At 39.6% G+C, this 15,000-nt stretch overlaps 1 protein-coding gene across 2 annotated transcripts in view; it reads left to right on the plus strand.

Annotated features, from left to right (window-relative positions):
• The first annotated feature begins 690 nt into the window (after positions 1 to 690).
• Positions 691 to 15,000, plus strand: part of TMTC2 (transmembrane O-mannosyltransferase targeting cadherins 2) — a 402,099-nt gene continuing 387,789 nt past the window's right edge. For both annotated transcript variants that reach the window (XR_006784765.1, XM_045830613.1), the window contains exon 1: positions 691 to 806. Coding sequence is in view for 1 of the 2 variants with exons in the window: in XM_045830613.1 (XP_045686569.1) it covers positions 724 to 806 (83 nt within the window). In the remaining variant the exon portion in view is untranslated. The remainder of the gene's footprint in view (positions 807 to 15,000) is intronic.

Consider the following 15,000-nt stretch of genomic DNA (forward strand, 5'->3'; position numbering starts at 1 on the left):
GCTGGACAAACTGTGGACGGAGGGTTGGCCACGCAGGCGCGGGGGGCATCGCGGAGAGCCCCACGCGGGAGCTTCTGGAGTCTCCAACCACCGCTTCTCACTTCACTGGAGAAGGGGCTGGACTGGCAGAGAGCTAATAAAGAGTGAATGAGGTGCAGCCGCTGTAGCGGCTGGAGTCAGCCCAAGCGGCACCCGATCCCTGTGCACGGGCGGCGGCGAAGGGAGGCGGTTCGCTTGTCCCTCCCACCCGCCCCTCTTTCTCTGTCTTCCTCCCGCAGGTCCCAGAGCCCGGCTGGGTCCGGCCCCTCTGCCCCCATCCCGCACTCTTCCACCTCCTCCGCGTCCCACTCCTCACCTAGGGCGCCCCGAACTGCCATGGGTTAGGGTGGGGGCCTCGATCCGCGGGAAGGAGCAGCCCTGTGAATCCGCCGGGGGGCGCGTTGTCCGAACGCCGCTCGCGGGCTCCAGGCATGGGGAGTGCGGTGTGAGCCCGCACCCAGGGAGGAAGCAGGAGCTGCGGAGACGGGCTGAGGAGGAGGAAGAGAGCGGTGGTTTGGGAGGACCCAAGGGAAGAAGGGAGGGAGAGGAGAGAGGGTGGGGAAGCGAGGGAAAAGTGAAGCTGGGAGGAGAAGGCGGCGGAAGGTGGGGATTGATGCTTCTGTTTTTTGTTGCCGCTGCTGCCCTCGCGCTGGGAGCCGAGCCGGAGGGGAAGGCAGTGGAGAGATGATTGCAGAGTTGGTCAGCAGCGCTCTGGGGCTCGCCTTGTATCTCAACACCCTAAGTGCGGATTTCTGCTATGATGACAGGTAAGGGGGTGAGACGGTGGGGTGACAGGCTGCGTGGGGACTCCGCTTTAAGGCTGGAAGTGCGTGTTGGAGGAACTGGTCCGGCACCTGAATTAGGAGACGCGTAAACATTAACACCTAAAGCAGAAACACCCGGGACTTGAGCGGGCTGGGCGGGCTGAGGGAGTTTGGATTCCTAGTTTGCTGCAGGTTCTCTCCCTAGCTTCTCGGCTCTTGGCAGACGCTTAAGTTTCTTAGCGGAAATCACAGCAATTTGGGAAACTGTTTAATGAATGTATTAAAAAAAAGTCTTAGGTATTTCTTGGTGCAACAAAAGCACATTGAGCGATTTTACGTCTGGGTTGGAAGGAAGCCGTTCCCCGCCCCCTAATAGATCTTCCCCGTAACGTTTCCGTTTATTGATGGGACGGACACTTGTATTTCCCGAGGTTAAAACGCACGTTTGACAGTTGCCAAAATAGTGGAAAGAGGATCGTACTCTGCTTCATCTTGCCCTTTTGACGTGTAGTATACTTTACTTCGAGCCTGGATAATGCTGCTGATGGTCTCTCCTGCTCCCCTGCCTCTCACGAGTTGATGGAGTTAGCACTTTATAAAAGCCCGAGCTTTCGTTTCTGTTTGGGAGTTGTACATTAGACGTTAGTGATTCTTTTGTGCTTATTGAGGATGAAGACGCCTCTAGAGTCTGAAATTGTCGTCTGCCTTTGGGTTAGTTTGGGTGGCTAATGAGACCTGAACTGTTGTCAAAGAAACTGCATTGATTGCTGGAAAAGTCACAGTTGTGTTCGTGGCTCTACCTATTTTTTAAATGTTGTTAGTGTTTAAAAGCTGATGAAAAGCTCCAATAGCCATTAGGGAAAATTCTAATTTGTGTCTTTCCAGTCACTTAATCTGGTTACAATTAAAACAGATGCATAATTAAAATATATTAGGGAGAACAGCACGCCTGGCTAAACTTATTAACTGTCCTGGGGTGTTTCATGCTCCATTGAAATTAAACTATCCAAAAAGTGAGCACAGATTTACTTTGACAGCTTTTCAGCAGCCTCTTTGGGCTATGGAAAGTGAATGGATCCCTAGGGTCAGGGCAAGCAGTGAGTGAACTTACACGGAGTGGTTGATAGTGAGGGGAGGTGAAGGCAGAATCTTCCATGGTGGTAATTAGCCATATTACATATTCTTTGGTGCACCCACTCTATGGCTAAAAGCAAGTTCATGGATTATACCCTTAGTCAGCAAATTTTAGTTCACACATATGTCTGTTGTGAAATCCCCTGACAGTATCTGCAGAGACTTCTAGCAAACCCTTCTTAATGCATTTTGTATAGTGTCTGTCAGAGACTAGTTGCTAGGAAGCCCCTGCTAGACATAAACTTTTTCTCAACTTTTAAGAAGTGTACAGATTTTAGCAATTATGCTACATTCTCTGATAAGTAAATGGTTTATGAGAGGGGCTGCTTCTGTTTCTTCCAATTTTGGGTTACAATGCACCTGCTATTTCTAGGGCAATTGGAAGAAAAAACTCTGGCTTCCAAAGATGGATGACTTTTCAAAAAATAAGTTCAGGGACAAACCTGGGCAGTTATTGGCTCTGTTGGGGACAGTTTGAATAGTAAGCATTTAAGCCAAGATTATACAGCTTATAAAAAATAACTTAAGGTAGTATTGCAACTATTGTAGACTGCTGTGGTAACTCAAGCATTCCCCTTGTATGCTATTGTTTTTTGATGTCCAGTTCTTTAAAAAGTACATGTCAGAAGAAACTGTCCTGTAAAGATTAAGGGTGAAGCTTAGTTTGCATGTACATTTTTCTGTAGATTTAGTGCTTATTTTGTCTTCTTTAATCATCAGCCAGAATTGTTAGGACTTTGTAATTTGGGGAGAATGGTGCCGTGTGATGATAAATTAGTTGTGCTTTTATGGTGCACAATTGTTATAAGTTCTTTACATGCAATAGGTTGAATTGAGTGTTAGAACTGCTGACTTCTACCTCCTAACGTAGGTTAGTTTAATGTGATAATTTGCCCATATCATCTAGTTGTTAACATGTTCAATATATGATATATAGGTAATATATATGATATATGATGTTGAGGGTCTGTAAATACAGATTATACTTTTGCTACAGTTTGAAATTTTAATTTTCTAAGTGGCAGAACTGCATATGCAATCACAAGCTTGGTTTTCATGTATCCTGGAAATTACAAAATACATATTAATGGGATCATGGAAGTTACTTGGTGTCTGCATTGAATGTGCAGGTGATTCAGTGCTAACGTCCAGTGTTAAGATGTGGTTTTCCAATAACAGCACTAGTTATCTAACTACCCTGTCTCACTGGGGTCTGAAGCAAGGGAGAGGGCGGAGGAGTCAGTAGAAACTGTAGGATGATGATAATGTGTTTATTTCCACCACTCCATTTCAGACTACAAAGGCTCAAGTTTAAAACTTTGTTTAAACTCCATTTGTGGATTCCACTGCCCCCCCAGGAACTTTTGTGAAATACAGCTCCATAAGGAGAGGCCCGTGCTGGGAGCAGCACTCAGGAGGGAGGTGGCTCTTCTGCTGGACTTGCTTAACTAAATCAAGACTGTGCCTTTTAGCTGAAGAATCTGGCAGTTACTGTAGGAGGGCTTTATATTGCTTCAGCTTAAAAATTATTGCTGTGGTACTTCTCAAAGTTATCATTTCTTTTAAATATAGTGATCACGTTTACTTTATAAACTATATATATAATTATTTTCAGTGTTTGATGTAGTTTGGTTGAGATTAAGTGGTAATCTGAGACGTTCTTATAGCAAAATCAATTTCCCTCTGGTAAAATTTAATATTTTACAAGTGTTTTTCTGCGCTAAACTCAAGAATATGGCTAGGATGTGATGAAACAAACAGTAACAGAGCAGATGCACCCTGTCTGTTGAGAAAGCACACGTGGTTTCAGCTTCCCCCTCTCTCCTTGCCTTCGCTCTAGTAATGGTTGTATTGAATCTTAAGTCATGGTTAAAATTGGGGTTGTATATATGTAGTCTTTGCTAAATTTTACATCATGTTGCATATAACTTCTTGAAGGACTCTCCCACTTTTTTGGAGAAATTTATTGTTTAGATCAGTGGAAAAAAACTTGTTGACCTCAAATTCTCTGCTCCCTTATGTATGTATTGAGGATAATATTTCATCGTTTCCTCCTTATTCTCTATAAAAACAGTACTGTTAATAGAGATATGTTAGAGAGATATGTTTTGCATAGAGATAACGCCAATAGAGAAGTCCGGTTACTTCCAAGTAACAAAAGCAAACCCTAATTGTTGTTTTGTAGTCTGGTTTTATTTTGTGCACACCATCTAATTGATGGTGTATCCTTTTTGTTATATACCTAGTAAGTAAGACAATGTAAGTTTTTACTCTAATGTAAGTAAAATAATATTCATTATTTAAAAAAGACAATTTGAGGTTTTGAGAGTGGGAAATGGATTTGTGGCTGCTTTCAGAATTATTTTCCTTATTGCCTATTTTGCATTCGTTAAACTCAACCGTCATCATTCATGTTCCCTTTAAGTTTCTTAGCTATTCCATTTTGCGGTAATTGTGGGAAACTTGGAGAAACAACTTCATGGCAGAAATTTCTAATCTTGAACTAAAACTACTCCAAACTCTTAAGAGCACATTCCTGATTTAGTTAGTCATTTGAGTGTAAATGTAAATTTTAGGGGTGTTTTTTTAGATTTTAATTTTATTTTTAGGGAGAGGGAAAAAGAGAGGGAGAGAAATTATCAATGTGTGAGAGAAACTTCAATTGGTTGCCTCTTACACGCACCCTATCTGGGGACCGGTACCACAACCCAGGCAAGTGCCCGGACTGGGAATCGAACCAATGACCTGTAGCTGTGTGGGACGATGCTCAAAGAGCCACTCCGGTCAGGGCATAAATCTTAGTTTTTAAGGAAACAGTAATTAAGATGTTTTTTTCCTTAAGTCATTGATTAACAGTATTTAAAAAGAAGGAATGGAGGATTTAAGACATGTTAACAAGTTATTTAAAAACCTTTTTTCTCAAAAGATATCCAAGTATTCCTTCTACTTGGTCTTTTAATATTATTGTCAGTTTGGGTTTTTGACCTGGTATGATCCTTGTGAAATGATCAGCCATCCTGTTAACTTGACTCTAAAAAGTTCTTTTGAATAGACTTGGCTTGGACCAATGTGTTACTGGTATTTTAAAATTCTGGTATGTTCAACCATTGAAAGCATGCCTGGTATTTAAAAGTATGTTTATAAAGAATTACTTATAAAATCAAAGTAAATAAGGGAGTAGTTTGCTTTGTATCAAAGGTTATCTTATCAGGTCTATATTGGAAGAAGCCAATGTGTGCAAGAGTGTGTTTTTTTTAGAAACGCTAATTTCCTTCCCAGTTTATAAGACACTGAAAAAAATGCAAGTGGATACAATTTATAGTTTATGAAATATTTTATGTGACATTTTATTTTCTAGCTGTTTTGATTGTTTACTCAAATCTATGTAAATGATTAATTTTGCTGTTTGAACAAGTACATCTCAGCAGTAAATTAAAATTAAAATTAGGTGCAGCCATTATAGACACTTTGCCTTACCTCCATTGAGACTGTCACATGGGATTTATTCTAGCAAATGACCCAAATACAAGCACTGAATGGACATTTACAAATGCCATGGGAAAATTGCTTGCCAGCCATCTGTCTCTTAGTTGGTTTCATATATATGTATATTTTTGGCTGTATTATTATGTATTATCAATTTACATTGTGTTGTCATCTGCACTTACTTTTCAGTGTTATTGTGTCCCTATTATAACACAGAATTCCCTGCTGCTATAATTTTGAAATAGTTCCAGCCTTTGGGATTCCAGTATGAGATAGGAGTATGGTTTGTCTTCCTAATCTCTTTGCTGCTGTTCAGCACAGTAGAAGCACTTGTTTAAAATGCCCGTGATGGTGCAGCTGTTTATCACAGGCAAAGGGCACGTTTTCTCTAACACAGGCACCTTCATAATATCAGGAAAGGACAAAGCTTACCCTTAAGGCACTATGAAAAATTGCGGCTGACAAACCTGGTTTCTTATAACTTTATTATTTTCACCAGGCATGCTTTAACATAGTAATATTCACCTTTTAAATTTTTTGATTGTCTCTCAGAAGTTAAGTATTTGATCAGCTTTGGGTACTTACTTGAATGGCTTCACAAAAGTGACAAGTGTGGCAGCCTTGATGGGAAGGACAAGTGGGCTGTTGAATGTAAAGACCTCTCCTGTATGAGCAGCTGTCCTCAGTTCCAGTCTAGTTGGGAAAAAAAAGTGTAGAGGTATAGCACCAGGAACTGCATTACCTTCTGTTTTTCATAGGATGAAAAGGACATAAAATTTTGAGTAATTACAGATGTAATTATGTACAATGCTAGATGGTTTCTTTGAAGATTTGATTTGTATATGCTTTTGAAGAGTAAATGACTACATTCAATAATTCACTAATTATGGATATTACTAGGCATGGGCTTCTCATACATATGGTGCATAATACAAACAGCAGCTCTTCACTCATCAATGGCACCCATATCTGTCCTTTCCTGCCTGTTCTGTAGCAGAGATTGTGAAGCATTTGAGAGTCTGAGGATAGACATAAAAATTCAGTCTTGAGGACAGATATAAAAATTCAGAGTCCAGCCCTGGCTGGCGTAGCTCAGTGGATTGAGCACGGGCTGTGAACCAAAGTGTCACAGGTTCGATTCCCAGTCAGGGTACATGCCTGGGTTGCAGGCCATGACCCCCAGCAACTGCACATTGATGTTTCTCTCTTTCTCTCTTTCGCCCTCCCTTCCTTCTAAAAATAAAAATAAATAAAATCTTAAAAAAAAATTCAGAGTCCGAGGATAGACATAAAAATTTTCCCTTAAAAAATTTCAAGGGAAACTAGCACAATTTTCCTTGAATTTACTCATTTATTTTGATCGATATTCATATTTTAAAACTTTCATTGGTACTCTGTCAGCTTCTTTCTCAGGACTTCGGTGCCCAGGATCCATGGTAGATAGTTAAAACTAGTGTTATTCTGGGTCTGGTGCTCATTGGCACTTAATTTGTACATGGGGAAGCTTTAGACTATCTCTCCCAAATGTCTCCTTCCTAATTGTCTAGGTCAGTTGTTTTCCTTGGAGGTCTGTAGCAGCTGAACTCTTGGAGTTAACTAGATTTGCCTCAACTGGTCATAGGGATTGACTGAGAGATTTTTGGGCTGTATTTTTTAGGCTGTTAATTCTAACAAGATGCAGCACTATTAAATTTCGATTGATCTCTTTTCCTCCTTTCTGTCAGTTTACTTTTTCGATCACATTTGTCAGTTTTTCTGGTAGTCAAGGTTTCTTAGGTTTCTTAGAAGAAAAGATATAAATGTTCCTTTTAATCTTTTAAGAACTTTCGAGGATTCCAATTTGGGTTCAGCTATGGCCTTTTTTCTTACAGGTAGGTGGGAAATAATTGAGTAAGCCTATTGACTCAGGAGAATTTTGATGAAGGCAGGAACACAAAAGATTTGTTTTCAAGATTTTACATTAAAAATTGCTGCCATGTTTTTAGAGTAGTTTATTTTGTTTACGATCATTTCATAAGGTGCAGTTAATTTGGACAACTAAAAATGAGTTTAAAGATGAGCTGGAGAGAGAGATTTTGATTTGCTCAAGTCTAAAAAAATAATATGGAAAAGAGATTAGAATTGAACCTTCTAACTGCACCTTAGATTCCATTTCATTGTGAAATTAAATTTTATGTACATTTATGTATTCAAGGCTGTACACATGCCATGTTGCTGAGGGCAGTGCTACTGTATCTTTTTTTAAAGTGCTGTAGTGTTTGGCAGAGGAGACACTATTTGCTTATGGTAATTTCCATGGACGCCTTTGTGTCTTGATTTCTCTGTCAGGGCATTTTGGGATTTGAGAGTGAGGCAGGGTCTGAAGCATGGCACAGCATGAAGTTATAGTCAAGGGAGTGATTAAATTACATGATTTGTCAAGTAAAACACACATTTGTGTCCTAAGAGTAGCAGCTGTGAGCTAGGTGTTATGGCCAATGGTTTGATTAAGAAACAATGTAGAAAAATTTTGCCACAGAGGAAAGGAATTTATTGACATTTGAAACGGAAAAAGTCACAAGTTTTGATAGTGAAAGTGTTCTTTTCCCTAATTGGATTATTGATTTCTTTAGAAGTAGAAACTTTTGACTGTCCTAGCCTAGAAATTCTCACTTGGCGTCATTTAGGAGCATTTTAACTTCAAAGGATGTGTTATTTGCTGAAGAGCGGCCACTGGGGTGCAATATGGCCCTTGACATTTGGAGCAGTGTTAAGTGATGGCACTGAAGTATTTCAAACAGCCTGTTTCAGCACTGTTTAAGAATCTAGTGGGAAGAATGACCGTATCCCTGCATACCTGGAATTCTTTGGGTATTAATTTTAAGTGCAGTTTACAAGTTTGCCTGTTAAAAAATAAGTATTGAAAAATATGACTAGGGCTAGTACAAGTTTTACAAATGTTTTATGAAATCTTGTTTCTTTTTTCAATTGCTTATACATAGTTATATAAAGAGACTGAAAAGATGCAGACCATGGCCTTTGTTTTTGTGTTAAACTCTCGTTTGGGCTATATGTCTGTTGTTCAGAATATTGTTATAAAGCATATTGTTGTTTCTATTCTAAGACCAAGATTATAAAACTAGTTTTTGAGAGAGGTGGACAAGTGAAAACACTTTGGGAAAAGTAAACATCTTGTTTCATTCATTTCCGATTTGTTCCACAGTGAATGTGTGGGTGCCCTGCTTTCTTTTCTGGGCCTGGTATCTCTCTGATTAAAAATGAGTCAATAGTTTTTACTCTCTACAAGGTCAGTGCATGTCAAAGTGACATCCTTGCAAATTGTGTTCTCGACAGGAGGTGCCTTAGGTGGTGGCTCTAGAGAGTACATTCACAGGTTTGCCTGCTTTTCTCAGTTTGGAGAGGACATTTGTCATTACAGAGCCCTTTGGGAGAAGGAGTTCTTGAGGTAGAGCTAGCAGCTGCAGTGTTCCCCTGGGGACCTTTCTCCTTGTTTTATAAACTGTCTTTTGGCTCCTTCTGCCTTCCTATCTGCAGGTTTTTAAAGGTATAAATTCTGAACCTGTGGCCTTGGATTGTAACCGATGTCTTAACGTGGATCCAAATTTTCTGTCAAGTGTACTTGTTTTAGAACAGGATGTTCCCCCCATCCTCCAGTAATTAACTGCAGGTCTGCTCTCCCAAAGCAATTGAAAAGAGTTCATTTTGACAAAGAAAGCTTCCAGTGACAAATTTTCCAACTGTAACTTTGCAGAAGAAAAGTTCTCAGATGATGAAGAAGTTTAATCAGGCAAAAAGACATTTTTATTTGCAGAAATAGGCCCGTTAGAGGGAGGCAATTATTTATAGCTGATGTGAAAAACTGGTATACCTGAATTCATTTGGTAAACTTCATTTAAAATAAGAAGGTTATTCTGTTGAAAGGAAAAAAAATTGGTCCTGAATTGTCACTGAATTTGTGTTAAAGAAATAAACTTTCACACTTATACCCACTCTTTAGGGATATGTACTAGTTTAACAAAAGAAAAGAATTTAAGACTTGAATAAAAGCCTATTAAAGACACCAGTGTGCAGCTGAAAAGTAGGTTGCCACAGATCTAGTCTTCCGTGTACAATATTCCATTAAAAATCATTTCTTTAGTTTTGGTTCCTCCATCTGTCTATGTGAGCATCTTTGTATTTTTTTTTCTTTTGAAAACAGTGGTGTGTTTTGCTTTTGTTACACATCAAACAGAAAATGAAGGTTCACTGTTTTAAAACCTCTCGTATGTCATTATTATAAATAATGTAAACCATTTCTGTAAGAGTATTTAGCATTTATTTTTTAAATCCTTGCCAGAAATGATATTGAGGGTGCCTGTGGCAGGCAAGGGGGCTTTAGACCTGGTCCTTTCTCAGAACTTGCTCCTCTGCCTTCATCCTTTGACGTGGCCGGTGGCTTTTAAAATGCAGTTTAAATCCCGTTTCTTTGAACCCAATAGATCTCTCCGTACCTCTCCTAAAGGGACACTGTGGAGCTGGGCTTCTTGTCGGACCTCTTTCTGTCTGGCATGTGTGTATGTTTCTAGATCAGTGCTTCCTACACGTCAGTCTACCTGCAAATCACCTGGGGTTGTTAAAATGCGGATGATGCCTGGCGTGGGCCACAGAGCCTTCATTTATCTCATTCGCAGGTGCAGCAGATGGCTGCTGGGTCATGGACCACACTGTGTAATGTGAGTAATAAGGCCCTATTTGATTTCAATGTACTACATATTGGCCCAGTGTGTTACACAGACATTTGGAAATGCCACGTAAATTCCCAGATTAAAGAAATTTTGAGGATGAGTCATGGCTGGTGTGGCTCAGTGGACTGGGCGCTGGCCTGCGAACCAAAGGGTCTTTGTTCGGTTCCCAGTCTGGGCATTTGCCTGGGTTGCGGGCTGGTCCCTGGTGGGGCGCGTGCGAGAGGCAACCACACATTGAGGTTTCTCTCCTTCTCTTCACCTCCCCTTCTCCTCTGTCTAAAAATAAATAAATACAATCTAAAAAAAAGATTGAGGATAGGGTACCTCTTCTCTGTGTATGAGATTAGCCATTTTATTTAATCTCTCTGTTTTGTTTTTGTATTTGTTCAATCATGACATCTCCTTTAAATGGATCATATGGATTTGAAGTATCGCGTAGATTTTGAAAAGGCAGAGAGCCTGTTGAAATCCTAGAAGATGATCTCTATTGAAATGTCTGTCACCATCTTGTATTACAGTATTATCTTCTCTGTAACACTTTTGTGGAGACAGGCATTGGATGCTGATTTGACGACTAAACTGATACGTGGTTGCCTTAGGCTTATCACTTGAGTAGATGCCTTAGCTGCATCTCTATAGTCAGTGCCTTTATTAGTTTGTACTTTTTCAAACAATTCCTTGTAAGGAAATTTAGCTTACATTACATGACAGTTTTATAAAGCATAGGGAGGAAGAAAAATATAAGTGTTTAGGCAACTGGCAGTGGGAAATAAAGAGTTATTAATGCTATTCAGGCACTGGGTGATGCTGTCCGGTGAAGGAATCTACATAGAATTACAAATGCTTGGGACCCTATGGTTTTTAAAAGTCTGGTACACTAAACTTCAGCCTTTGGGCACATTGGGGGATTTCTCAATGAGCGAGTGCCCAGTGTAGCTGAAATTTTACATTCCTATTTAATGGAAATATTTTTAAAGAACTCATTCTTAAATGAGTTGTAATTATTCCTTTCTTTTTCAAATACTGTACTATGTCCTAGAGGCAGTTTGGTAAACAAACTCTAGACCAAGATAGAAGACTGGAGTTTGAGTCCTAGGGTCACCACTTTACCAGCTAAGTACTTGAACCACTCACCTCTCTAAATCTTGGTCTTATAAACTGTTTAGGAAGTGAAGATAACAATAACTGCCAATCGCAGAGTGAGGATCTTGAAGTGTTCGCTGTGCATTTTAAAAAGCTGCGTGGCTATAGTTTTAGTTGTACAGCATGTTGGACCAGAAGGTCAGTGGCTCAGCACATTAGCATCTAACTCTTGCTGCCCTGAGAACAGAGCTGTGTTCTATGTCATGTTATTGCTAATTTTTCACTCCAAGTCACTGGTCGAACTCTTCCTGTCCTAACTCTATGCTGCCCCAAGCCCCACCTATATGGCTAATCTTTGAAGTCTGTCTGTATAAGCAGTTTGTCATCTTTGTTTCATTGCTGTTGCTGTCCATACATTTCTGGTCTCTGTGTGAAGGCTTATTTTGAATAGACATTCTGGCTGTTCTGAGCACTTCTTTCCTTTTATAGGGTAAAAGCACCAATTACAGAGCACTGGGTGTAACTAATCTTTGGTACTTTGGTTCTGCTGGCAGGGTGTGCTCATGGTCTCCCTCTTCATTGGCAACCCTCTTCTTTTTAGGAGTATGTTCAGATTCAGAGCAGTGCTGGCAGCCCAGTGATTAGAAAAGTGGTGTGTCAGAGAAGCTGTTTTTTTCTCCATTGAAGTGTTTGTGTTAATCAGTCCTGCATTGAGAATTTGAAGTCAGTATGCCTAGCACATGCACTGGATGGCAACATTTAGTATCTAACCCTGGTGATACATTTTTTTATAACTAATTAGAAAATATTTCTTAATTTTAGGCCTTTTCAACCAACAGAGTGGCAAACGGTAAAAAAGCCACAAGAATTTTGGAATCAGATAATCTAGGGGTCTGGTCCCAGAACTATTAACTTGCTAGTTGTGTAATTTTGATTGTGTTACTAAAACTTTTTTACCCTCTGTTCCCTGTTCTTTAGAATAAGGACAGTAATACTTAATACAGTTGTTGGGAGAACTGAATGAGATATGTTAGATGAGGTCTGCCCAGAAGGTACCCAGCCATGTAATATGAAAAATAGAGACATTTATTGAAGAAGATACAAGATATAGGAAACATTGTACACAGGACAATGATGCGTCAGTTCCCTTAAAGTAGGCACCTTGGGATCTCACACAGTTCTCCCAATCGCCATCAGCTGCCCTGTCATATTTTCTTGAATCTCATCAACAGTCTGAAATCTCTTCCCTTTAAAAGGTGATTTTAGTTTTGGGAAAAGCCAGAAGTCACAGGGCACCAAACCTGGGTGGTAGGGCATGCTGAGTCACCTGGGTGATTTGATATTTGGTCAAAAAAGTCTGCATGAGACGTGACGCATGAGCAGGCATGTTGTTGCATCGTAGCTGCCAATCACCGGTTGCCCATAGTTGCAGCCTTCTGAGTCATCTAAATAGTTTTCATAGAGGAATAGTCAAGCTTAGCACAAAATTTGATGCAGGTTCATTGTTCTACTCACTCAGTCATTTTGAATGCAGTGGCCACACAGTACACATGCTCACTCAATGACATCTACTGCCCCCAATGGCTAATGCAGTGAAGTTGTCATTGTTCACGCATGTGCATTCCAGTCTGTTCTCCTTGGCTGCCAGGTTATATTGATGTTGTGCATACTGCTCTTGTTATGTTAACAATGGCTGAACTTTTTCCAGACAGACCTCGATTATATAAACTGCCTGGTCCAATGTCTGGTGTCTAGGATAATTATTAAATATTTCTCTTAATTAAGAAATTATTTGTTAACTCTTGCTGACAGCTTAAAATCACTATATAATAACATCTGAAAGTGTTATAGAGCATTTAGGGGTTTTTCTTAAAACCCAATATTCAACATTTAAGCTTATTTCTAGTAATATTCAAGTTAGGATTTCAGATATATTTAAGGTACCTGGAAGGGTTCAGTGAACTCTATTAAATAATTACTAATTTTTGAAAATAATTTTTATCTTGAGTTTGGAGAAATGCTGTTGAATCCTGACCATTATACACACATGCATGCATGCACACACATAGATTTGGCCAATAACGTGTGTGCAGTGCATGCTCAGTTATAAGCGCACATGTGAAACAGAACTAGGATGTCTTCTCTTCTTCACCATAAGTGGCTTTCTTCTCTAAGTTAGCTGATACTATACATAGTAGCATATGCAGAATTATGATTTCCCAGCATCTTGTAAGAATTATTTCACTCTATAAACTGTATCTAGACAATGAAAAAGTTTAAAAATGAAAATCCAGAGTTGTTTTCGGTTATATTGGGAAAGGTTATACTGAATTAAGAGTTAGCCAAATCCCGGGAATATTTTTTCATACTGTCTGTTTCACAGTGAGCAAAACAGACACGAAGCTCTGTTTGTTCTTTGATACCTTTTCTGGGAAGCTTCTTATTTTCTCTCGTTACAGTGCACTCTCACCAGGACCTACAGCGTGCATTAATTTATGTACAGCAAGCTCTGCACTTAAGAATATTGATCTCTCTCCTAGTTAACACAGATCTTTCACATGTTGACTTGACATTTTTCAAGGGATTCTTTATAGAAAGAGAATATATAACCTTCTAACTCTAACACTAATTGCTTTTTCCATGTTTCCTCCCAGATGAAGAAAAAACTTTTTTCCTCCAAAGTCAAGTATGTTGAAGGTCTACTGTATTGTTAACACAACCTTTTCTTTGAAGCAAGAACTTGGCATTAGTGATTCCCCAGGATCCCTTCCAGCTTTTAACAGGTCACAATTCTAGGGAAATGGGTTTGAGTTTAGTTGTTTAAGATTGAGATTGGGCAAGTAATGTTTTAGGTAAAACATTGGCCATATTGCCACACATGCAATGGAAAAGGAGGTCCATCACCACAACAAACCATAACAACCAAAGGTCTCAGTCATAGTCATCATTTTATTTCTTTTTAAAAAAGTATTTTATTTATTTTCAGAGAGAAGGGGAAGTGAGGGAGAAAGAGAAGGAGAGAAACATCAATGTGTGGTTGCCTCTCACAAACCCCCAACTAGGGACCTGGCCTGCAACCCAGGCATTTGCCCTGACTGGAAATTGAACTGGGGACCCTTTGGTTTTTAGGGTTTTTAGTGTACTCAGTCCACTAAGTCACACCAGCCAGGGCTCATTTTATTTCTTATGTGTTACCTTATTCTCAGTTGGAATGTTTACTCTGTTCCTATTGATAACTAAATTCTAACAGCAAGTGGCAGCTCCTAAAAAGGAGAAACTTTTGGTTCTTGTTGGATTGCAGCCTAGTTTTCTCTGGTGCACATCTGTTCCTTGGAATAATTTGAAAATATTCAGGTGAAAATTCACCCAGTATTTTAATAAACCACATTCTGTTACTGATAGGTTTACAAAATCAATCATACTCTTTAATTTAGGAGAGGAAAACAATAATTGGTTTTTGCAGGATGGTTCTCAGTTCTCAGGAATTAATTTAAATTAGTACAAGAAACCAATAATTTAGGACCTCTTTAAACATGCCTCAGCAGTTGGTATTTAGAACTAAACAGAAGATGAGCAGTTGGATTTCTCTAGAATTAGGATTGGGTAGGAATGGTAAGTGTGGTATTTCTATAAAACGAACTTTGGTGAAGTTGAGCGAAGTTCATTTGAAGATTTTGTTTGCCCCTTTCTTGCTTATGAAATAGTGTCTTCCTTTTACGGTATAGGGGAGGGGTGACTATGCAGACATTTCTTTGTGGGGGGAACAGAGG

This window comes from Phyllostomus hastatus, unplaced genomic scaffold (genome assembly GCF_019186645.2).
Source record: "Phyllostomus hastatus isolate PE091 unplaced genomic scaffold, TTU_PhHast_1.1 phas_contig_152, whole genome shotgun sequence".
Taxonomy (NCBI): Eukaryota; Metazoa; Chordata; class Mammalia; order Chiroptera; family Phyllostomidae; genus Phyllostomus; species Phyllostomus hastatus.